The sequence below is a fragment of the Lucilia cuprina genome, chromosome 5, assembly GCF_022045245.1.
Source record: "Lucilia cuprina isolate Lc7/37 chromosome 5, ASM2204524v1, whole genome shotgun sequence".
Classification (NCBI taxonomy): Eukaryota; Metazoa; Arthropoda; class Insecta; order Diptera; family Calliphoridae; genus Lucilia; species Lucilia cuprina.
Window position 1 is genome coordinate 31,237,493 of NC_060953.1, and position 25,996 is coordinate 31,263,488.

The window sequence follows — 25,996 nt, forward strand, 5'->3', positions numbered from 1 at the left end:
TATAGGCTGCCTTTGATCCCTCTTCCTATTTTAGTACCCAAACTTGCACAATATTGTGTTCTAAAGCCACGATCCACAACTCCTATTAACTAAATTTACACAGACTACTCACACGCATAGAAAACACTATGTTTCCTTGATAAATTACCCCATCTTGAGTGGGATACCAATATAGTGTACATAGTGGCTGTGATTTAAACCCAGATGTGGGGATGGGATGATTGATACACGATGATAATTTAATATGAATATTTGTTTTTCTAATCACTACTTCGACATTCGGCCGGTGACTGTGTATAGCCTTCCTATCATATATACAGAATATATTGATGACGCTTTTGATGAGTTTGATTAACATAATGAGCCGTTCGGCTGTAAGTGCCGTCTTATATCGTATAATTGTTGACTTAAATACATATGTATGTATGTGTGTAAGTACTTTTGTTGAACTACGATCAAAAATTCGATTTGTTCAATAGAAATGACAATGAAAGTGACACCCAACATCATTTCAAATCATTTAATTTTTATAAGGGGACATTTTTTCTCTTGAGATTAAGAGTTCTTAATAAAACTTGGCAACATTTTTCTCTGATCACGAAAATTTCAATACGCTAATTAGTTGATGATCAGTTAAATAAATGAGCAAGTGTGAAATCGAATTGCTATGTTGTTGTTATTTTTTAGTTTTCATTTTGTCATAAACAAAATAAATGTACTCACTCTCTTGTACATACATACTAACACTTACTCAATACGCATATTTCTAAGAGAAATTCAAGATTTAACAAAACAATTTATTAATGAGAATTTAGTTGAACTGAAACTTTTAAACGAATCGTTTTGATCGCAGATTGCTACGGAAAGTGACTTAATAGGTGACACTCGCAATTGTTTTGTGTGATCAATACTCGTTGTCTTGAACAAAATCCATACATAGAGAGGAATATCTAATTAACAATATAATCAATGCTAACAAATGCATTTAATTTTAAAATATAAAACAACAAAAATAACAACATGCTTATTTATTAACACGAGTGTAATTAAAAATATGAAAAAGAATGTGTTAATTTGAAAAATTCTAATGAAAATTAGGCATTAAAGTGAATCAGTAAATAAATATAGCAAAAAATAAAATTAACAAAAAAATTATAAGAAAATAATATACAATAATAAATACACAAATAAATAATTGTTTTATAAGTAGTGTTTATAACAATAAAAATTTTAATCCAAGCTTTTTACCTCGTCATTATTAATGAGCACGAGTTAAAGCTTTTGTCGCAAAGCCCACGTATTAGTGTATGGGTGAGAAAATTAAAAAAAAAAATAATAATTGATTTATACACATACATATGTGTGTATGTATAATTCTTGGGCAAGAATTTTAAACCTAAAAAACCTCTGAAACGAATACTAAACTTCAGTGGATAACATACAAAATGTACGTATACGTACCTAGTTATACATATGTACATACCTAAATACATATACATATATATTTATATTAAATGTTTTTTTTATTTAAAAGTGTAAACAAAAATTAAATAAATTTGTATATATAATTTCATGTAGTACTTATAAATGCTTACTACAGTCAATATTACATTATATACATATGTATATAAATACAGACATGTTTGTCTGTCTGTTTGTTTGTTTTGCAATAAAACAACTTCTTTGTTCGTACTAAAAACTAATTAAGTAAAATTTCCAGGATTCTTTATATTTTATTTGCAATACCGATTTGAAAACACAACTACAATGAGGAGGGTATTATAAAAATATTGGTCCTACACCCACCTGAAATAATACCAATCGGCTTAAAATGACTTACTTCTTTTGGCCCAAGGACGAACGCTATTGAAAATGGTTAAAATCGGTCTATTATTTCGCCAAGTCCCCATACAACCGTAATACAAATTTTGTAATTAAAATTAACAATTAAACAAGTAAAAAGTTATAGTCGGGCGAGACCGACCGATAAAACCCTACACCTGTATACGAATGAAATGTAATTTAGTTTTCATAATAAAGCATTTAAGTTGAATTGTACCTTACCTCAGATATACTAAAGTCATTTACTGTTTAATAAAACTGTGGATATCTAAATAAAATTTTGATGGGGGCTTTTTAGAGGGGCTAGAGTCAAATGAGGCTTATAATTATAAAGTTCATCAGGGTCATCAAGACTAGTATAGAACTTGGCTTTGCAGCTTTTTGTCGAGATACGAGTATATTAAACATTATTATGAACCTTAGAGGCCTATTTGGCGGGTTCAGTTCTATGGGGCCTAGGTGAAATAATGGACCGATATTAACTATTTTCAATACAGTCTACAGTACCATAAATTGCGACCTGTAGTTTGATTACAAGCTTTACAAGCTCTATTCCGGGGTTCAGTTGTATGTGAGCTATGTGCAATAATGGACCGATGTTAATCATTTTCAATAGACTTCGTCTACGGTATAATCAAAGATTATGTGCCAAATTTCATTGAATTATCTCCAAAATTGCGACCTGTAGTTTGATTACAATGTTTACAAGCCCTATTCGGGGGTTCAGTTGGATGGGGGTTAGGTGAAATAATGGACCGATCTTAACCATTTTTATAATAGGGTTCGTCCTTGGGACAATAGAAGATAACGTACCAAATTTCATTCAATTATCTTCAAAATTGCGGGCTGTAGTTTGATTACATGGTTTACATGGACGGACATAGCTAAATCGACTCAGAAAATGATTCTGAGCCGATTGGGATTTATTTATAATATTAAATTGCAGGATCGCCAATTATAGTCGTTATATTTAAATAAATAAATTTGTGTTTTTTATTTTAAATTTAATGTTTTCAAGTGCGTATATTATATTTTTTATGAAAATTCTTGAATATAATAATTGACAATCTATTATTTTAAAATCAATGAATATGAATTTAAAATTTACAGTTATAAAAAGGGATGTACCCCTACAGCGGGTATAGGACCAATATTATTGTGCGTTATAAACATCAGCACAAACCCAATATACCCTCCCCACTAAAGTGGTGTAGGGTATAAAAAGATGGTGCTCAAAAAGAAGAGGGCTGAAATGTTTAAAACGTTTAAAATCCTAGTATTAAAATAAAATTTGACAAAATTATTTTTTTTTTAAATAACTAACACAAATTCGCTCCATAATTGATGGAAAGTCCCTCTCGATACGTGGTACTAAAATCCAAACTGATCGTTCCTCAATGTAAAGACTTGTTAAATATACGACACTTTATGCCCCATTTTCTCAATGTTTGATTATGAATTAAAAGTTTTCATACATAAAAGTACCGGCAGTATATCTACCGGTTAACCGATAACAGGAGGTTGGGATATTAGCCCTTACAAATTTATAGTTATACCGAAATTTTAAAATAATTTTTTCCCTAAATTTGACGAGTATTTTGATTTTTACTTCTTTTTTAAGACTTCGGTCAAATATGGAGGTTTTACAGGCCAACGTAATACCAAATTGTAAAACTTTCCTTAGTATTTTTTTACACTGACCAACTGTGTCGGGGTGAAGAAGAAAGGAAACATCATTCATCTCGCATGTAAAAGGGAAGAAAAAAGAAATATCATTCTTCTTCATTTCTCTTCTTGGAAAATAAAAAAGTTGTGCAACAAGCGGTTAGTGAAAGTTATGAATTCCCACACAGTTTGAAAAATTTTAAAAATAGTTCCAGTTGAACGTCTTACATATAAGAGAAGTAAATCAACCCTTCAGTTTGATAACGAATTGCTTCAATTGTTAGAAAAGCCCTTGCACCTTGTTTGGTTTTTGAATTTTAAGACAATTAAGACAATTAATTCCAACGTACTGAATAGAATCTCCTTTAGAATTAGAGAATAGTAAAACCATCACTAAATCTAAAGGAGACTTTGTCCTATAATTGTTTATGATACATCAGTATAAATAGGAACAGCCAATCAGGTCTACAATCTTTCGGCGTTCAAGTATAAAATTAGCAGACTTTGTTTAAGGCTAGCTTCAACATATTTCCGATCATTACGAAATTTACTAATATTATTTAAACTTGTAAAAAACTTTATTGCATTACTTTTACAGAGAAACTTTGTTTTTGTATTTTTCAAGCTTAAATACAATAAAAAACTAACTTTTGTTTTAGACGTGTCAAAACAAATTCGCCTAAGGAGAAATATGTATTACTATATAGTACTTATAGGAGGGTTGGTCGATAAACCTTAAAATAATAAAAACGTTAATTAATATGGAAAGAAAGCTCATAGAAAAAATCAATGGAATGGTTCTTTTGGAATCGGGAGCAGTCGGACTCGTTTTGACAATATAAATTTTATACTTTTAAACCTAACGAACACAAGACGAGTTCATTAAAAATATTGGTGAAAGAAACCCATAGGATCTTATGGGGTGACAATAACGAAAGCCGCACAATAACCCTCCTTTAATTATGGTAAAATTCTATGTCGACACAGAGGATTACGGGCATTGCTAAACAAAATTCAATGTGCGGTTCCAGCGAAAGTAAAGCATGTAGAGAGAACAGTGAAACACTGGAGCAATTAATTTACGATTGTTCCGAAATAAAATCTACTTATCTTAGGAGTGATATTATTCTATATATAATATCCCTCACGAACACTGAAAAACATAGAAAACTTAGTTTCTGAATTCAAGACAGTCTCACATTATATTGGGCTTTTGTTTTTACTAACAAACATTTTCCATGAGCAGGAGTTCACAACAAACGCGATAGTAGCCTAGGTGTATTTCTTCGGATTCGATATAGATGCATCCTTTTATCAACAAAACCTTATATAAATCTAGATAGTCTTTACTGAATATAAATCTATTTTCAAATCATGTGATATGATTAAAAGTTATGCATTAAAGGTACGGTAAAATTTGTTTACATTACATATTTTTTCAAAATTGCCATTTTATTTTACAGACTTATCGAGATACCCTCGTATATTTTAATAATTTTTTATCTAATTCTGATTGACAATTTCATTTGTATTATTTACAAGGTCACTTAAATAAAAAAATGTAGTTAAAAACATGAGTATGAATTTATACAAATTTTAATGAGGAAATAGTAAATAAAAGACAAATAATTTCAATATTATATAAAATATTTAAATAAATTTGGCTTGAAAGATATTAGAACTAATTTTAGAAAATTCGAGAAGCCAACTTGACAAAGTCACTACTTTACTCGAACGCACTGGCTAGACTACTTATCGAAATCCAGAATCATTCAAATCTTAAATATCTTAGCAAAAACTCGGGAATGAATTGTACTTACATAACTACTTATTTTTCAACTACTATTATTTGCATAACTTTTAAGTACGCTTTTAATGACTTACATATCAGATTATCTACACATTTCATTTGATCGCACGCTGGCAATTCACACATAGAAATAAAAAATGGTTATTCTTTGTGAAACCCATATCTGACGCACAATAAAAGTACACAGCAAAAACTTAAATTGAAAAATAATGAGCTAACAAGCAAAAAGCCCCTTTTCATCCTTTATTTTTTTAGTATTTGAACTGACACGGCAATGACATTTGAGGCAAGTAATTAGCACGCTCTCTTACAGAACATTACTTTATATATGTACTTATAAATAAGAAGTTAAAAAATTATTTTATATTTCCCATACAGAAAACGAAACTGGGCATATTGTGTATTACTGTGAATAATTGTTTTCAAAGAAAACTAATTTTTACTGTGCGTGTGTGTGTGAAAAAATAAAGTACTTACTTATCTGATTAAATGTGTGGCATTATAAGAGTATTAAAAAGTAATGCAGACAGTAAGTAGTAGTCACTGAAGAATAAGTAGTTATGTAAGCACACTTTTAAATTCATTACTATTCAATGACATCCTTGTAAATAATATTGTTTTCATTATGTCACTGATCAATTTTTTTAAATAGTCCGATGTAAGTAAACAATTATTTTCTAAGAAAAACAGACACTTAATGCACCGTCTTATTTATATTGTTATTTAAAAAATTATTAGATTATTTTATTGTGATAATTGAAAAAATATATAAAATATATCAAACATCCTTGCATTTGTTTGCGAAAAATGCAATCAAAAAATTATTTTTGAAATTTTAATCTCATTTTTGTTTTTGAACATTTTGATAGAAACCTAACTAAGTATATTTCCTTATAAATTGTAGGCATTTAAATTACGAAAGAGCTTTATCAGTATTTTGTTAATTTATTTACAATATTTTATGAACAAATTTTATATTTTCACAAGTTTTAAAAGAGAAACTATATACATATTAACCATGGAATTTGATTATTAATTGTACACTTTATTATTTATTATATTTAGGGTTTCAAATGTTCATTTTTTAATTCCAAAAAATTCGTTCTAACAGAGATAAAGGATTATTTTTCCATCCAAATATTATTAAAATATTATGAGGCTTGAGAAACAATATTCGTGATAAGTCGCTTAACATGATTAGGTTAAATTAGAAAACATGAAAAGGTTAAATTAGAAAATGTTTTAAACCGAAATAAATACCTATATGAAAATTTCTATTGATATTTTTCACAATGAATCTATTTAGAACATAGTAGAAGTGAAATTAAAAAATATTTTCTCTAACATAACCAAATCAGTAAACTTTTGCATGTTTTGTGGATATTTAAGTACTTCTTAAAATTTGACGTTAAAAACCCCTATTTTATTGGCAAAAATTCTGAAACTGTTACTGACATTTCATTATCTCACTGCTGTTGTTCTTATTATCGTTTTGTTAATGTATTTGTTAAATGTATGTAAGTATTGCAGCTTTTATTTTTATATCCTACGTTGTTTATTTAATTTTTTTTGTTCTTGTAATACAAAGAACTTTTACAAACTCTTACAATCTGTGTTTAATTTAAAAATGTTCGGCAAATAAAGAATTTTAGCCAAATTCAGAGCTTTTTGTAAAAGTTTTCGAATTCTCAAAGGAGTAAAAACACTGTTGTATACATAAATATTGTAACAAATTAAAGTCGGTTGTCTAATAAATAAATAGTAATCCATAAACTAAGACAATCGGCGGGAATCATCGTTGGCCTAAGGATGAACTCCATAGGGTAGAAGGAGGACATATATTTTTAACTTTTTCGAACTGACCGAAATCGACGGTCAGTTCGCTAAGCGGATGGGGCATATTTTTCATTGGTAAAATAAAACAAAAAATACAAAAATAAAAACTTATTTTGGTGTATTTTACTTCATTAAAAAAAGTATGAATGTCTAGTCGGACATTGCAGACTATATGATACCCTACACCTGTCAGTATGTTAAAAAAGTGGATAATTAAAAACAAAATAAAGCATTTAATTTGTTTTTAACCGTATTGTGAAATATTTTTACGTATTATTGACAAAAAAAGAGATTTTCTACAAGAGGGCTCATAGGAGTGTAAGGGTAAATATGGGCCTATCCTTATAAAGTTTGCTAGAGGAATTTACGTCTACCTCAACGTTATTTATATAGAGTTTATTCATTTTATTAAAAATTATAAGTGAATTTTGACCTTCAAGCCATTTTCTGAAGGGGAGTTTGTATAGGGGCTAGTGTCAAATGATGTCCGATCCATAAAATTATATCCACGTTAATAACAGGCTTAATTATAACTTAAATCGATGAAATTTGGCGTAGGCATTTTTTAAATTTTTGTACCAATTGTATGATGATAGGGTTTAATTGATTCCGTATATTGGATTAAAAATACATGTATGTATTTCGAGGGAATTCGGTATATAGAATATTAGTTTAGAAAAATATGATAAAAATTACTTTTTAGAAAATATTATTCGCTATTAACTGACCTTAGGCCATATATTGGACCACCTTTCAAAGTTAACTTTCATTCACTTGATAGATTTGATTTTTATAACAAAAAATAAATATCGTAATGAAAAAACTAGTAAGAAATTAAAGTCAGACGAGGCCGACCAATTAATATCCTACACCTGTAAAAAATTAAATTTGATTTAGTTTTCATAATAAAGCATTTAAGTTGAATTATACCTTGCTCAGATATACATACTTAAGACATTTGTTGTTAAGTAAACTTGTCAAATTTTAAAGGGGGCTTTTTATAGAGGATATGGTCAAATGAGGCCCTATGATTATAGAGTTCATGAGGTCCATAAAGGCTAAAAAGCTGCAGAATCAATTTCTATTGGTTCTGAAGCTTTTTGTCGATATACAAGTAAGTATATTAAACATAATTATGAATTTGAAAGCCCTATTCCGCGGTCCAGTTATATGGGCTTCGTCCCTGAGACAAAAGAAGATCATATTCCAAATTGAATTAAATTATTTTTGCGACCTGTAGTTTGATTACAAGGACTGACGGACATAGCTAAATCGACTCAGAAAATGATTCTGTGTCGATTGGTAGACTTAAAGGTCGATATATGAACAATATTATTGTGTGTTACAAACATCAGCTCATACTCAATATACCCTCCCGACTAAAGTGGTGTTTATGAATGACTTTATTTTGTAGTATTTGTTTCGATTTATACATACATAGTAAATGATATGAATAAATAGTAATACTAACTAGATGAATAGTTTTAATTCATCGTTTATGAAATGATTCAGTAAATAGGAAAGTTTTTACTGTAATGATTCTCTAAAAAGTGTGCAAAAAATCATACGTGATCTACATAAAACTTAAAAAAATATATCATGTGTATATATTTTTATTAAATGACTTCCGAGTGAATCATTTAATACTTTTATTAAACAGTCAATAAAAACATTGTTTAAAATAATTAAGATTTTTATAACAATTTAAATAAAATCTAAACTTTATTTCAAAAGAATAAGATTAAAACAATTAAATAGGAATTTATAAATAAAAACAAAAACAATATATTTTTGGATTATCTTTATTATGTGCGCAGATGAATTTCACGATGCTTTTAAATTCATACATATTTAAAAATACCGAATGTGAAACTTAAAGTTAAACCCCCTTAGACTGACTACGTAACTGTATAAGAATAATCTAATATTTAGCAATGTGCTATGCAGAAATATTTGTGCCCAGCTTCTTCTTTCATTACGATTTTGTCATACTGTCAACCGTAATAATTCCAGATCGGGTTTGAAATATTTTTCTTAAGGGTTTTATAAATGAAAAATTTATAAAAATTCTGGATTTTAAAATTTACCTTAAATAATTTAATACAATATTCGTGCTTACGAATATCACATTTCTTTGCTTCCATAGTATATTGTGTTTGTTTGATTTTGTGGAAGTTTCTCAAGAAAGCTATCAACGTCACTGAACGTTAATGCGTTACTGTATTTATCATATAAATTAAATGAAATAAACTCTTTGTATAAATGAAGCTTGTGATAAACAGATAAATATACACAGTTAAATATGAATTTTATAATTAAACGATTTTTTATTCTTAGAAATTATACATACAGTGTGATTAAAACAGTAAAGATGGTAATTGTAGGTCTATAAAATATATTTTCTATATATACAATGTATATTATATGTATATAATTCAAAAAAATAACTTACAATTGTTAATATTTACCGAAATTGTCTGTCGAATAACCTAAATTTTAACATATCAGATCTATAGTTACAAATTAAAAAAAAAAACTGGCTTTATTATTTATATAAGTAAAACTTTTAAAGAATTTGTATATAATTAAGGATAATAGGATTTGTATCGTAAATATTTACGTGTTGAAAAATAAGTTTTTTATTGGTTCTCCATTAAATATCATCATACATTCTAAGTGAATGTGTAACTTTAAAACCGCAAAAATTCAAAATAAACAAAATAAGTTCTTCAAAAACCACAATTATTTTGCATTTATGTTCCGTAAAGACATATTTATTAAACATATAAATATAATCCAAATAAAGCAATGACGTACATATGTCTTCAAACAAGAACACATTTAAATCCACATTCAAATACGTACATGGGTATGGATGTATGTATGTATGTATTTTTTTGGAAACACAACTTGACATTAAATGTTAACACAACAACTTTAAATAATTTTTATTTTAGGTCTTCTTCAATTTTGCATAAGACTTACTCTAAAAAAAATTAAATCGAGTTTTTCTTACTAGTGTTTATAAACCGGTTTTTATTTCATATTTGTGTTTTTAGTTAACCGGTTTTTTGAAAACATTGATTTTCAGTTAACCGGGTTATCCGGTTTTTATGTCTCAATTAACCAGTTTCAAAAAACTTTAGTTTTAGCTCTAATTTTTTGAGTGGGTTGTAGGGCATATTATTTTCTTTTTTTTCGAAATAGGTGTTAAAATGTTAGTAATTGTTAGCTTATACAGAAAAATATTTTTGAACAATAGTTTGGGTTTTTGCAAGGTTAATTTAAAAAAAAAAAATTTTTTTTAAATTATTTATGACCCTTATAATACACTAAAAGTCGTTTAATGGACAGGAAATAATTTAACAAAAATTTTAATTTCGAAAAGATACAATTTCCCTTTCAATTCAATCAATTACAACTTCATATCTGTATTATAGGGTGTCCCATGGACCACTTTTTAGAAGGAATATCTCTAAAAAGATGCGTTTTAATTAAACATTTTTTTACTATTCCTGGTCCGCAAAATGACTTTTAGTGTTTTGTAAGAGGAATACATATAAATTTTAAAATAGTCTTAAAAATTCTAAAATGTACCAAACCAATTACCAAATTATTTTTTATTTTCTGTATAAAATAATTTTGTTTTCGATTAAAAGCGAAAATAATATGCCTGTCCAACCCACTCAAATTAATCTTATTGCCGATTGAGGCATCCATATCCAGGATAAAAAATTAAAAGGTAAAACCCAAAAGAAAATTGTAAATACGTAAAATATACTTCTGTTTAAATTCTATTATATTTATTTAGTAGGTACATATATCGTAAATATTTGCATATTTAATTAACAATTTCTCTCTTTAAGTAAAAAAAGAAAAATTTTGTATTAAAATTATACCACGTATACGTAAAGCAATATAATAGATGTAAGATCGACCATAATGCTCTATAATACTCTTATATCTTGAATTTCATAAGCTCTTTGGATTTATACTTGTATGTTATTGTTATTTAAGTAAAACTTATTTTTGCAAACAGAGTTTTTAATATACAAGCGAAGAGAAATGTGTATTTTTTATAACCTCTAAGACTCTAAGTGGTAATAGATCGTATATACAAGTTTGTCATTCCGTGTGTAACACTAAGAAATATTCATCTAAGAAATTATATACATTTATTCTGAATCTATTTCCATATATGGTCATAACTTACAAATAAGGTCCCCTTCTGAAAATCAATTTCATGCACAAAACTAAACCGCTGGATTTTTTATAGATATGACTTCACCACACACTTTATTTTGACGTATATTGATAAGTTTTGATGAAAAATGGCAAAAGGGTTTTGAAGGATATCGCAGGATATTGTCCTTCTTAGCATGTAGTGACATAGTGAAAATAACCATTTACTGTAGCTGTGTACTCAAAATTGCGCTCAAAATCGAGACAAATTAAAAAAATCTTGGGAAACCTTTATTCATTATTCAATTCAAAATAATTATATTCAAACAAAATTAACAACAACTATTTGTTATCTTTATAGAATATTAAAAAATTTCAATAAATCTTACAATTGTGACTGAATAACAATATTTACATCTTTTCTTATTTTTTCTATTAAAAAACATGAGAAACCCATTTTCCATAACTATTTGATGAATAAAAAGGGCATTAATATAAAAGCAACTTGTGTAGGGAGGATAAGATTCGGCTAAGCCAACTTGTTAAGTTATAATATTGATCAATAAAGTATGTATAGTTATGCTCGTTTGTACACATGTCTACTTATTAAAGATATAATAGGTCTCTGTAGGTACTGTCTGAAGGAATGACATTTTCCCTTAATATTTAAATCAGAATAAACAGCCAAGCAAAGATGAGAGTAAATAAAATTCTTTTTTTCAGATTATTCTACAATTCTAAATACATTTTTGAGCAAACTGTGCTAATATACATATAATTTTTTATCTCTCCTTAACGTTTGCATTTTTTAATAATATTTAACATTTTTAAGAATACACACATGTGTGCTGAAATATAAAAGTTAAGTAAATAAATATTTATCTTTTTCTAACTTTTTTCTTTCAGAAAAGCTTTCCAAGAACCTATAAAAAATAATGATAACTTAAAATTATATTGTTTAAAAAATATATTATTCATGTTGAGCTTTAAGCGAAAAAATTTGAATTTTTTTATGAATTTTGCATAAAAAATGCATTACGATAAACAATGCAATATAAATACTAAAACTGATACAAATTTAACACCTTCGACAACGCCAAAAGAAACAGAAAGCACTGAAACAAAAAGCAACATTAACAGCGAAAGTATCTTATCATTTCAAGTGAATACTAAGAATAGGAATACAATTAAACAACATGAACCATCTGATATTGGAACGTACACGGAACATACATCAGCGAGTTGTACATCTTCGACAGACTCTGGAGTAAATGTAAGTGATAACGACGAGATACCACCCTCGCCGACCTCCTCACACCTGCATTCGTTCCCGTCTACGTCTTCATCGTCTAGTGATACAACAACTGCGAAACCATTTTATAAACAATTTCACAAAAACAATAAAAACCCAAACCGAGATAACAATTCAAACAATAGCAAAGACAACAACTTTAAAAATCACAATAATGATTATTATGATCGTGATGATGATGAAGACGACAATAATTCTACAAATACAGATAATAAATTAATGAAAAGTGAAGAGCGTCGAAAGCGACAACAGCAGCAACAATTCTTTAAACTGGAGAACAACAGTAATGGAGACAATAACACTCTATATCAACAAAATCAAAATGTCATTGAAAGTGGGAATGTAATAAACATTAGTCATCAACGGAATTCGACAATACCGACTCTAAGTGTAACTACCCCACCACCTCCGGAAACAACAACAGCAAACAATAACGATAAACCATCGTTAAAACACAATGAGTTCATTAACCGACCACAGCGGTCAGCATCAATATCATCTTCATTGTCTATGTCATCTATTATGTCTACGCAAAGTGACGACCAACACAACCCGCCTTCAAAAACACACTACTGTAGTGGATCGCCTGTTGTCTCAATACGCAGCATTAATTCATCAACAATTATAACATCAGATTCCGATTCGGATTCTGATCTCAGTGGCGACACTGAAGGTGCACACTCAAATTATGTGATAAAAAAGCTCGGTACTCAGGTGACTTACCCACCTAAACATCCAGCTATCCCAAATATCAACAGTGGTCACACTGTTTTAAATCAACAAGTCGTGCCGAACTGCGAACACGCTGCAGCATCTCCGTTAGCGACATTAGCAGCTATTGGCGATAGTATTGGCGCAGCTCAAGCTTTGGGACCAGTCCCATCGTTTTCAGGTGTTCCTCAACGCCCGCAAATCGGCAGTATAGCACTTAGTAATTCAAGTGATGTGACCTTTGGCGATAAGCATTTCTACGAAGGTCCTGTCACAATACAACAATTTCTTATCGATAGTCGTGATAAGTGGAAAGAAATAAATGAAAAGGAAAATCCAACATTTGTAAACGATAATGGAGGAACTTGTAATAATGGTGAGTAAAAATGATTACTCTATTTTTTATATAACTTTAAATCACTCACATATACTTATAATACCCAACATCGAAATATTGGTCGTTGACCCACAAAAAAAATGTATATTCTGGGACAGCCGCGGATCCAGTTTGAGCGTTTGGGAGGGAAAATTTTGTTTTCTTAGTTATATTATTTTTTAAAAAATTTTTATATTTTGTTCCAAATTTTCCTTTCTCTCCGAGGACCTTATTAAATTCTAAGAACGAACAATTATTCTATATTGATAAGGTTTCTTTGGTATTGAAAATGATGATAATAAAGAATAATAAAGTTACTTGGATCTAACTTCGACGAATGCCTGGCAGTGGCAAAGAAAGCGCTCCAGAGTTTCACTGTCATCTCCACATGCTCTACATACGTCTAAATCCGCATGTCCAATTTTGCATAAAAATGCTTGTAATCCTGTATGTCCACTCAGAATACGTACGATTATCGTCTTGCTCTCATCAGGGTCACACCACACGATTTTCGTGGTTCTACCCACTGTTTCATTATTCCAAGAGTTTTTATGGGATTCTCTCAGCAATATTTTTAGTTCTGCTTTTGTTGCGTCGAATAGTTTTGCGTTTGTCAGGTTAGATGCTCCCTTCCTTTTAAGGCTAATACATTCGCCCTTTCGTTGCCGACTACTCCCGACTGGGCTGGTACCCATATGAAATGAACCTTACCTCTGGGAGAGTATTCAGTTAAAACATTCTTACAATCCAATACGGGTTTAGTTCCTATTGGTATTTGCTCTAATGTTTCTCTTGACCAAGATATTCTATCTGAGATCACAGTTTCAAAGTTTCCGACATATTCTGTGTTTGGTATATGATCAGACATGTCCGATGATTGTGTATATCCTTCCAATGTGTCCAGTATCTATTGATGACGTGTCCTATAAAGCTTATGGCCAGTTTACCTAAAGTAAAGAGCCGTTCGGCTGTAAGCGCCGCCTCATATCTTAAATATGTTTCAATGGGTGGAATATCTAGCAACGTTTCCAGGCCTTGGTTGAAGTAGTACTTACACATGGCACCACTTATACCCAAGCAGCATGTACGCTGAACTCCCTGTAGTAGTTTGATATTGCACTTTTTGTCTAAAGCAGTCCACTAGATTATTGAAGCATAAGCTAGAATTGGTCTAATTACACTTTTATAAAGCCAATTTGTTTTATTAGGACTAAGACGCCATTTCATGCCTATAGTTCTTCTACATATTGCCCAGCACCGATGTGCCTTGTTGATCCCCATTTTAATTTTTGGTCGAGGATTACATCTTAGTACTTAACCTTGTCTGTCACTGGTATCTTCTTGCCCAGAAAGCAAGGTTCGGTATACGTAGAAATTTTTTTCTTCCTTGTGAAAAAACAGATTTCCGTTTGACAGATTGAGGCCGCTCGGTTGAGCCATATTCATAGCCTCATCAGCTTCTACACAAGTAGTGGCAACCGTAGTATTTTGAATCTTATCTACCGATGGTCAGAAAAGGACTGCTTGTCCGAAACTCTCCAATCCTGATTTTCGTTTATAAGCTTTTCTGAACATATAGTTAATTCCAATACTTCTTCTCTGATTCTATTGACGAATGTAGCTTTATTACCTAAGTACGATGTGATCAAGTCTTTAAATTTAAGGAAATCGATAAGGGCTTGTGCTCTGCTATTGGTGTTTTTACTACGCCAAGCTACATGGTGGGTGTTGGCATCACAACCTATTAAAATTTTCTCATTTTTTCTTTGTGCCTCTTCGACCAGTTTCATCAGCTCCGACGTTGGTGTTAGTGTCAGAAAATTGAAAGGCGGATAAACAGATGCAAGGTATATGTTGCCACAACCTTGTTTCAGCACTGTTGCATCCGTTGAGAGGAGATTACCGTTGAGAGGAGAAAACATAAGTTCTTGTGACATAAGATACATGTTATCGGTCGAGACCCTGTATCAGTGGAAATTTAAGTGGATAACTGCTATATGTATCTTACCTATGTCAATTTTCGCCATAAGAGCGTTGGTAGCTGTCTCTCTCCGATGGAGGTTTATTAGAAAAAACATATATATTTTTTTCTTTAAGAATAGGTTCATAGTTGACCCTTGCCTCCTTCAGAAAATGACCTAAACACTCAAGTAATTTAAAAACATTTTTTGAACATAACTCGCTCCGATTCGCTAGATATGTACCTTATTCAGATGCATACGACATTTTAAGTTCCCCAAAATTTCCGAACTCGTTACATTTAGATTTGACCGATGTTCAAATTAATTTTTTAGGATTTCGACCTTGAATTGTAAAATTCAGATTAACTTATATGTATACCTATTCTATGGTTTAAACTAAACTAATTGAATACTTGAAAATCAATCAATTTTCGAGGATAAATTTTAATTTAATTGATTAAAGATTAGAGTGAAATGTTACTTTTTAAATTTTGTGAACAAGTTTGTCTAATCATTGTACGAAAAAACACAATTCTCTCAAATATTATAGAACTACGTATTTTCAGGAGGTTTTGAAAAAACTACAAACTAACCACCACCTCCCACGCCTGAGCAATGAATATCATATATTCTCAATTACGAACCTACATTTTCAAACCTAGTTGTTTCAAAAGAAATGTTTAAAACCTATTCTCTAATATCACCTGTAGTGATGAGAATGATTTGAAATCCAGTTTAATTAATTATTTTATTGTGTGTATAATTTAACATAAATCAATTTAAATCGATCATATGAACTCACATTAAGATATTGACATTTGTCTGGTCTACCAAAAATACATGGATCATATTGATTTCTTCAATCCGTATGTATCGCATTCCAATATTTTGAAATTCAAAATTTTGCTAAAACTGTATATTCAAAATTTAGGTCCTAAATGTATAATTTCCTTAAAATATTCTGTATTAATAAGAAAGTTCGATATTGATAGAAGACAAATTCAGTTCATCAAGTATATAAAATTCGACACAGCTGAATATAACATTCGAACTTGTTTGTTGATACCTTTTCACTATGTATTGTGTTCAACATTTGAAGGGGATTTTTTGATGGTTCATTAAATATGTGCAAAGAATTTAGTTAATTATGCGATTTAATGAATAAAATTAACCTAAAGTAAAAAAAAAATACAATAAAAATAAAAACAATTTAGCGACAAAAATTATCGTATAACCAGTAGATTCATATAATTTGTACATTTTAGACGCGTTCGCTATTTGACTTAAAAGGAAACGAAAACGTATTTAAGAACTCAATTTATTGAATTCCCAAAGAAAAATATCACAAAAATAATCATGGAAATATGTGAAAAGTGTAGAAATATCTTCGAAACTCAAGAACAACTACTGAGTGTGGAATGTAGTGGACCATGCTTAGGAAAATTTCATCAAAAGTGTACAAATCTGAATAAAAATGAAATAAGTTGCTTAAAATTATCGACAAATATCAAGTGGTTGTGTGATTATTGTTCCATGTCGGCATCAGTTTGTAATGAAAAAAATTATCGTACAGAAAATATTTCTGGAAAAGTGATAAAACAGTTAGAATTACAAGAGAACATTTTAATTGATATACAAAATCGCTTAAAAATTATTGAAAACGAAAGAAATTTAAGAAATGTGAGCATCGATCTGAAAGGTAAATATGTCCAGAAACTTCAATAAATCTTCTAAAGGATAAAAAGGACAATTTAAATTATTTAATATTATCTACAGCTAAAGTAACAAAAATGGATTTTTAAAGTTATTGGTCTAAATAAAATATTATTTTAAGTGACAAGTGAATATTGACTTTTTGGACCCATGACTTTTAACATCTTAAGCTAGAAAATTAAATTTATTCTCACTTAAAGTGACTGTCTATCTGATCTATCAGATCTGGTACTAAATTTCATCGTGATATTTGTGTTTATAAGTTAATTTTGTACTTTCAAGTAGCCCCATAAAGGGTACTTTGTATGGGGCTAGAGTCAGGGATGGCAAAATTGGTACGATGGTACTTTTTTTTGATACTATTTGATGTGCAAAAGTACCGTGATACTCCCGAGTATTATTTGATACTTTCAGGGCTACAATCTCAATATCCGATTATCGTTTAACCGTTAGTAAATTTTTTAAAATAATTTTATTGTTTGGGAAAAGTTTTGAAATAACAAGAGAATTACAATATGGCGATAAAAGTTTCTTTAAAATTTTAAATACTTTTTTAATTTTTTTTTTGGCACTTATTCTCGAAAATGTAGAAACAGCTAACCTAAGTACTTTGAGATCCAAAAAAGTACTCTATGAAATATTTTTTGATACTGAAACAAAATCACTTTTTCCGTCCCTGGCTAGAGTCAAATAAAGTCCGATAATTACGGAAATCGGTAGTATTATTTAGACGTATATAGGACTATGTTTTGCAGATTTTTGTAGAGATACTACAATATTTAACAAAATTATTAACTTAAAAACCAATTTCGAGGGGGGTCGGATTGAATGGGGGCTAGGTGAAATAACTGACCGATTTCAACAATTTTCAATAGGCCATACGAAAAGCACGTATGGTTCAAATTTCATGAAGTTGACAGTTTTCATACAGAAAAAAGTTCATTTAAAACTGCCTAAGGTGGATTAAAATTATTATTATAGAATTAACCTTTGCGAGATGGGTATATATAAGTTTGCCATCTCGTTTGTAATATTCACAATATAATTTACAAATCGGTTTGGAATCGTTATGTGTAAATATTTTACTCAAAGTTCAGGCATTACTTTTGGACGAACGGTACGTTAATACCTTTTCAAAAAATTATTATTTTGTTATTGATCAAAAACACTCATTACCAAGTAATGTATGAAAAACCTACATTACCTACAATGCTAATACCAAAATTTTAAACTATTTTACTGGCTACCTACCTAAGTATATATTTTCAATAAATTTTTTGTAATAAAATTACTTCTTATAATTGCATTAATATGTGTTTAGATCTTTTGCAATTAAACAAACAATCTGTTTAATATCATTAACACATTTTCATAGCTCAACAAAAGAAAAATCAATTTAATATTTAGTTTTATATTATTTGTTTATTTTCAGCCAAAGATATAAACTCATCAGCGGAACAATCGGGTAAACTCTATGGATACATTTCAAAACACAAAAAAATTATCATTCCCTGTGTGTTGGCTTTTATGACGATGTTGATTGTGGCCATCATTTTGGGGAGCAGGGCGCTGAGCGATAGCAAAAGTAAGCTTGTACTCGGAAATAGCGAAGAATCGAGAAATATTATTCCAATCAATTCATCAATAGGTATTCATTCTCTCTATAACTGTGTGTGTGGTTAAATACAGATAAATTGTCACACTGACAGACAAATTAAACTTATAGACGTATAGTAGATAGATAAACAAACAAACAAACAAACGAATTTACAGAAAGATAAACAAATTTATTTTCTCTTTTCTGCTAATCATCTTCATCAATATTTAACATTTTTAATAATTTATTTCATTGTTCTTAATTTTTATTTATTCTACGGTAAATTAAAAACAATCAGTTATTTGCATTTATTCCTTTCGACCTTACTCGATATGTAATACATACATACATACATACATACATACATACATACATACATACATACATACATACATACATACATACATACATACATACATACATACATACATAATATGTTTTTTATCTCTTTAAAATGTGTATGTGGTACACATATGTTTGTATGTACATATGTACCATTTGCCCCATCGCTACTAAAAATTTTGAATTTTCTATGCAATTGTACCGCAAACGGGCGTTGAAAAGGAAAGATGGTACCTAAAATGTTGTACCACCCATTTTTCAAAATCATAAAATTTCATTGTATTAGAATATCAGTTCGAAAGGTCAAAAATGAATAATAAGATTTATTAATAATTAATTATACACACACATTTGTACATATAATATTCATTGCTAATTCTTCATTACACCATTCACTTTCGGTTATTATGAAATCCCAGTTGTTTTATAATGTTTTGCATTTTAATATATATTCTATTTAAAATCCATAATCTGTAAAGATTATTTGCATATGTATGTTCATTAGAGTGCTCCAAAAAGACGAAGTTGCGAAAAAATGTATATAAAAGACATTTTGTTACTTAAAATATATCTATATAGGGCTGTTAAACAGTAAAAAAATAAATCAATATATTTTACAGATTAGCTGTACCTGTGATTTGAACTTGGAGGATGTATTAGTTCTTTACCGTGGTACATTTTAAATAAAGTATTTTCTGAGTATTATAGTCCAGATAATATTAAATATATATACGAAGTTTTATTAAATTCGGACATTCTTAACCCATAATCTGTAGAGTTCAAATGTCAAATTTTGGAATTCTCATTGAACCATATTGAAATAATGTTTATTTGTGGAATTTATCGTATATAGTCCGATATTTAAAATAGAGTAAAAGAAAGCTAAATTAACCCTTTGTGGCACTTGGGAACAATTTATCACCAAAGTTCAAAAAGCACTATCTATTTAAATAATGCTCTGTATAATTAGAGGAATAACAGATATAAAACAAAAAAGTATATATTAAGTATAAAAAATATACTTTGATGTAAACATTTTCAAAAGAAAAATTTTGTTTTTTAAAACTGATAATTTATATAATCTTTTTTACAAACTCTATGTGGTCAAAATGGGTTAATTCATAACCTTTTATACCTAATGTATAATTCCTTGTATTATTTCTGTTATTCCTCTAATTATAAATAGCATTATTTACTTTTGAACTTCGGAATTAAATTTATCTTATGTATTAAAAAGAGTTAAATTTACTTCTATAGCTGTTATTTTAAACACAAGACTTCAAACTAAGAACTAAAGTCGTATTTATTAAATATGGTCAAAAAATAAATAATATTCATAATACTAAGAATTAGGGATGCCAATCGGGACTAATTTTTAAAAGTCCCGGGATTCGGGATTTTTAAATGAATCCCGGAATTTTCGGGATTTATAAATCCCGAAAAATATAAATAAATTTTCAACAAATCTTAATAATTTACTGACAAAAATAACATTTTCTATTTCACAATATGAATACATTAAGTATGCGTATACTTATACAGAAAGCTTTCCCATAGATATTTTGTGAAATTTTTGGAAAACAAATTAATTCAAAGTACTAACAATAAAAAATAGTTATGCTTTCTAAATACACCACTCATGTGACCAAACGTTTTGAGCTGAATATCGGATATATGGTTTTTAATGGCCACAAGGGAAACACTACAAAACTGGTCTATATCAAGTATAGCCATCGTAGTTCCAGCTTTTGCCAAGTTATTAGCAATATTATTTCCAGTTATATATCGTGTCCTCTTACCCAAATAAGAGAATTATCATCTCGCCATCTTATTAACAGGTTGATTGCCAGTATATATTCTGATATATCCATATCCGATAGTATCAATGCCTATTTATTGTCCATTTTATATCCTACACCACTTTAGAGGGAGTGGGAGGATATATTGGGTTTGTCCCGAGTAGCTCATAATTATGTTTAATATACTCGTATATCGACAAAAACTGGCACAACTAAGTTTTATACTAGCCTCGAAGACCCTTTTAAATTTCAGGCCTCTTTTGACCCAAGCCTTATTATAAATCCCCACTTCAAAAAATGACTTTAATATCCACAATCCGCGTAAAATGACTAATGCCATAGTGAAATTCAGCGTAAATACATTTTATGTGACCGTAAATTTATCCTCCATATTTTATGAGGATCGCCTCAAAAAGGAGGCTTTGGGAGAAGCCCCTATATAAAGCGCATTTCAGAAAATTAATTTTTAACAATAAATTGCTTAAATATATCGAAGGCGAGGTACAAATCAAGTCAAATGCGCTATTATGAAAACTAAATCATAATTTCTTACTTGTTATTTTTAGATATCCGATAGTGTCTATGCCTATTTATTGCCCTTTTTATATTTGATATTTCAGCTTGTAAGTTAGTAGAGTCATCTTAAGTTAATTACTCAATGAATAATGTAATTCGATTTAAAAATAGTCCAAAATGTTTAAACTTTTATGATCCTGCTTATTTTTTAATCAAAAACTATTAAAATTCTCTTATTAAATATTTTAAAATGTATAAATTTAGAGGAAAAACACTTCGGGATTTTAAAATCCCCGGGATTTCATTTTTAAAATTCCCGGTTTTCGGTACTTTCAAATCCCGAAAATTCCGGGATTTTCGGGAATCGGGAATTCCCGTTTGGCATCCCTACTAAGAATTCTCAAATTTTTTCATAATTTGACCTTTGAACTTAAAATTTTATGGGTTAAGAATGTCCGATTTTAATAAAATTTGGAAAATATATTTTATCTGGTCTTAAATACTCTGAAAATACTTTGTTTAAAATGTGCAACAGAAAAGAATTAATATGTATTTTTTAAAACTTTACAAAAACTGCGATTTTCCTGAAATCCGCAGAGTTTAAATAGCAGGTACAGCTAAACTGTAAGAATTATTGACCTAATTTTTCCACCGTTTTATTTACTTATCTGTTGTCTAAAAATCCCCATGAAATCTTCTAAAAACTTTGAAATTAGATAAAAACAAGTAAGAGTGTTATATTCGGCTATGCCGAATCTTTTATACCCACCATCAAATCACTGATATATAAATTAACTTTGATATTTTGAATATTTTATTATTATATATCGATATTAATAAGAACATCAGGGTAACATTTGAAAGAGGTCCATTGATGGGGTTTTACTATTGACAGTGCTAATTTTTATAGCGAGTAGGGGTATTTATACATACATATATGGACCAATTCTCATAAAAGTTTGTTGGAAGATTTCAGTTCCTTATTTGTTTAAAATTTCATCGATCTACTTGTATTTTGAAGCCATTAAGGAGCATTAAAGTCATAAAATATGGTAGTGAGAGTTTAAATCAAAATTGTTTTATGTCGAGTTGCATTGCGGTATTCGTATTTTTCGCGTCATTTTCTGGGGCGGAATTTATATGGGGGACTGATCCTCATAAAAATTGAAAGGTAGGGTCAACTAATTACCGATCAACATAAAATTTGGTAGAGATATTGCCTAGTATAAAACTTATTTCTGGGAAAATTGGTATAGAGATTTTGGCTAGTATAAAACTTACTTCTGTAAAATTTCATCGCTTTAGTCGTATTTTTAAGCCAGTAATGAGCGTTTTAGTAATTTTATGGTGGGTCTTTATATGAGGGGTAGGGTCAATTATGGACCGATCCACATAAAATTTCATAAAGATTTTTTGGCTGGTACGATACTTCCTTATATCAAATTTCATCGCTATATTCGTTTGTTTAAGCCAGTAATGAGCGTTAAAGTCATTTTTTGAAGGGAACCTTATATGGGGGGTAGGGTTAATTATGGACTGATCCACATAAAATTTCATAGATAGGTTTTGGTTAGTAAGAAACTTAATTATGTCAAATTTCATAGCTATACTTGTATTTTTAAGCGAGTAATGAGCGTTAAAGTAATTTTCTGAAGGGGACGTTATATGGGGGGGTAGGGTCACTTATGGACCGATATACATAAAATTTGGTTGAGAGATATTGGCTTGCATAAAACTTATGTGTGTCGAATTTCATCGCTATATTCCCATTTTTAAGCCAGTAATGAGCGTTAAAGTCATTTTCTGAAGGGGACCTTATATGGGGGGTAGGGTCAATTATGGACCGATATACATAAAATTTGGTTGAGAGATATTGGCTTCCATAAAACTTATGTGTGTCGAATTTCATCGCTATATTCCCATTTTTAAGCCAGTAATGAGCATTAAAGTCATTTTCTGAAGGGGACCTTATATGGGGGGTAGGGTCAATTATGGACCGATCCGCATAAAATTGCATAAAGAGGTTTTGGCTAGTAAGAAACTTACTTATGTCAAATTTCATCGCTATACTTGTATTTTTAAGCCAGTAATGAGTATCAAAGACATTTTCTGAAGGGGACGCTATATGGGGGGTAGGGTCAATTATGGACCGATATATATAAAATTTGGTTGAGAGATATTGGCTTACATGAAACTTATGTGTGTCGAATTTCGTCGCTATATTCCTATTTTTAAGCCAGTAATCAGCTATTTAGTCATTTTCTAAAGGGGACCTTATATGGGGGGTAGGGCCAATTATGGTCCTATGTCCGCCATAATGCAGAATTATTTTGTATGGGGGCTATATGAAATCGTTGACCAATTTTGCCCATTTTCAATACCAAACATTTCTGATTAATAAAATATATTTTGGGAAAATTTCATCTCAATATCTCTTATTTTGTGGACACTATAGTGCCAACAACAGACAGACGGACGGACATGGCTAGATCGTCTTAGAATCTTACGAGGTCCCAGAATATATATACTTTATGGGGTCTTAGAGCAATATTTCGATGTGTTACACATGGAATGACAAAATCAATATACCCCCCATCTTTTTTGATGGTGGGTATAAAAACTGAAATTGAAAACCATAGCTACCAACAAGTTCGCGTTATCATATACGGACAAAAACCAATATCCGAGTAAATATATGTACTTTTAAAGTAAGAAAATGTTTTTCTTAGAATATATCTCAAGAAAAAAGTAAATTTTTGTGTTTTATATCTTTCTGAAATGCTTATTATGTGCGCATTGCGATTCCTTTACAATAAAGTTCAAAATTAATTCTAAATGGCCAAATTTTAGCAAAAAAAAATAGATTTTTCCCCTTGTAAAAGCACTTCGAAACTTCGGAGTCGTTGCGGCACCTGTTAACGTTGTTCCATCAGTCTAATTTTTTGCAGGACATAATTTTACAAGCCATAGAATAATTCCAGAAGAGGAGACGGTAAATTTTGTTTCCTTCATACAAACTTGGAGCACTCTAATATATATTTGTATGCATATGCATTTCTTCCAAAATCTAATCAAAATTTTGCATAACATTTCATATATAAGTATATATTTGTAATTTCCACAATGTAATATTCCGACCTATAGAACATACTTTTATTCTGTATCCATATAGATAGAGGAGTCGATTAGACCTTCTATCGGTCCGTCTGTATAATGTGTTTTAATTATATACAAGATTTCTCGCATTTAACGGCTGAAATCAAGTATGAAACAATTTGTGAATGAAATTTGTTTAAAAAAATTTTAAAACTAACATTTTTAAATACATTATGATGAAGGGTAGAGTTCTATAAATCGAAAAAATAAAAGTCGAAAATTGTAGAAACAAGTCGAAAATTTTAAAAAAGTGTAAGAAAAAGACAAAAACTCTAAAAAAGTTGGGAAAAACTCGAAAAAAGTCAAAAAATAGTCGGAAAAAGTCGAAAAATCGACTTTTTGTATTTAGTTAAAAGTCGACTTTTTAAAAGTCCATTTTTCGACTTTTTGCATTATATGAAAAGTCGATTTTTCGACTTTTTGACTATATGTATTTTATAAATAGTCGACTTTTGTCAACTTTTTTCGACTTTTTCGACTGTTTTCGACTTTTGCCGACTTTTCGACTTTTTTCGACTTTCTTCGGCTTTTTCCGATTATTCGACTTTTTCGCCTATTTTCGACTTTTTTTTCGTCTTTTTCCGACTTTTTTCGACTTTTTGACTTTTTTCGACTTTTCCACTTTTTCGACTTTTTACGACTTTTTGTCTTTTTACGACTTTTATTAACAATGTCGACTTTTGTTATTATTGTGAATGAATTGAGGAACCCATTTACATATTATGTGACTGGACCAAAAAAAAATTGTATGCATGGATAATGATTTAAAATATGATTCATCCTAATGTACTATTTATGTGTACTGCAATGTGTAAATTGAAACAAATCTCATAACCAAGTTTCCGTAAGCCAAAAACGAATTAGCTCATTCATTACGGAACAGATAGTGAAAAAAACTAAGTCTTAAAATGCATTTGTTTGTTAACTCAATAATAACCCAGGAAAATTAGGCAAAAAATATGAGCAATCTGGAAAATTTAGATAGCTAAGTGAAGCTTCTCCAGACGGAAAATATATTGTGTGCTAAGCGAGATATTGGAGGTCAAAGGATAAAAAAATCAGTTTTTGGCGAATATCTTGCTTAGTATGTCACGTGAGCATTTTAATGTTATTATAATTTCAATAGTGAAATGAAATAACATTTTGGTTATAAAATATTTTTTCGGTATTATTAGTCG

At 29.7% G+C, this 25,996-nt stretch overlaps 1 protein-coding gene across 2 annotated transcripts in view; it reads left to right on the forward strand.

The window, feature by feature from the left end:
* Positions 1-819: 819 nt before the first annotated feature.
* The window catches only part of LOC111676584 (peptidoglycan-recognition protein LC-like), a 28,295-nt gene continuing 3,118 nt past the window's right edge, over positions 820-25,996 (forward strand). Inside the window, exons 1-3 of one of the 2 annotated variants that reach the window (XM_046951224.1) lie at positions 820-1,447; positions 12,242-13,734; positions 18,841-19,056. In XM_046951224.1, the coding sequence (XP_046807180.1) occupies positions 12,366-13,734; positions 18,841-19,056 (1,585 nt within the window). In that variant the 5' untranslated portion in view covers positions 820-1,447; positions 12,242-12,365. The remainder of the gene's footprint in view (positions 1,448-12,241; positions 13,735-18,840; positions 19,057-25,996) is intronic. The other variant, XM_046951225.1, reaches the window with a different exon arrangement.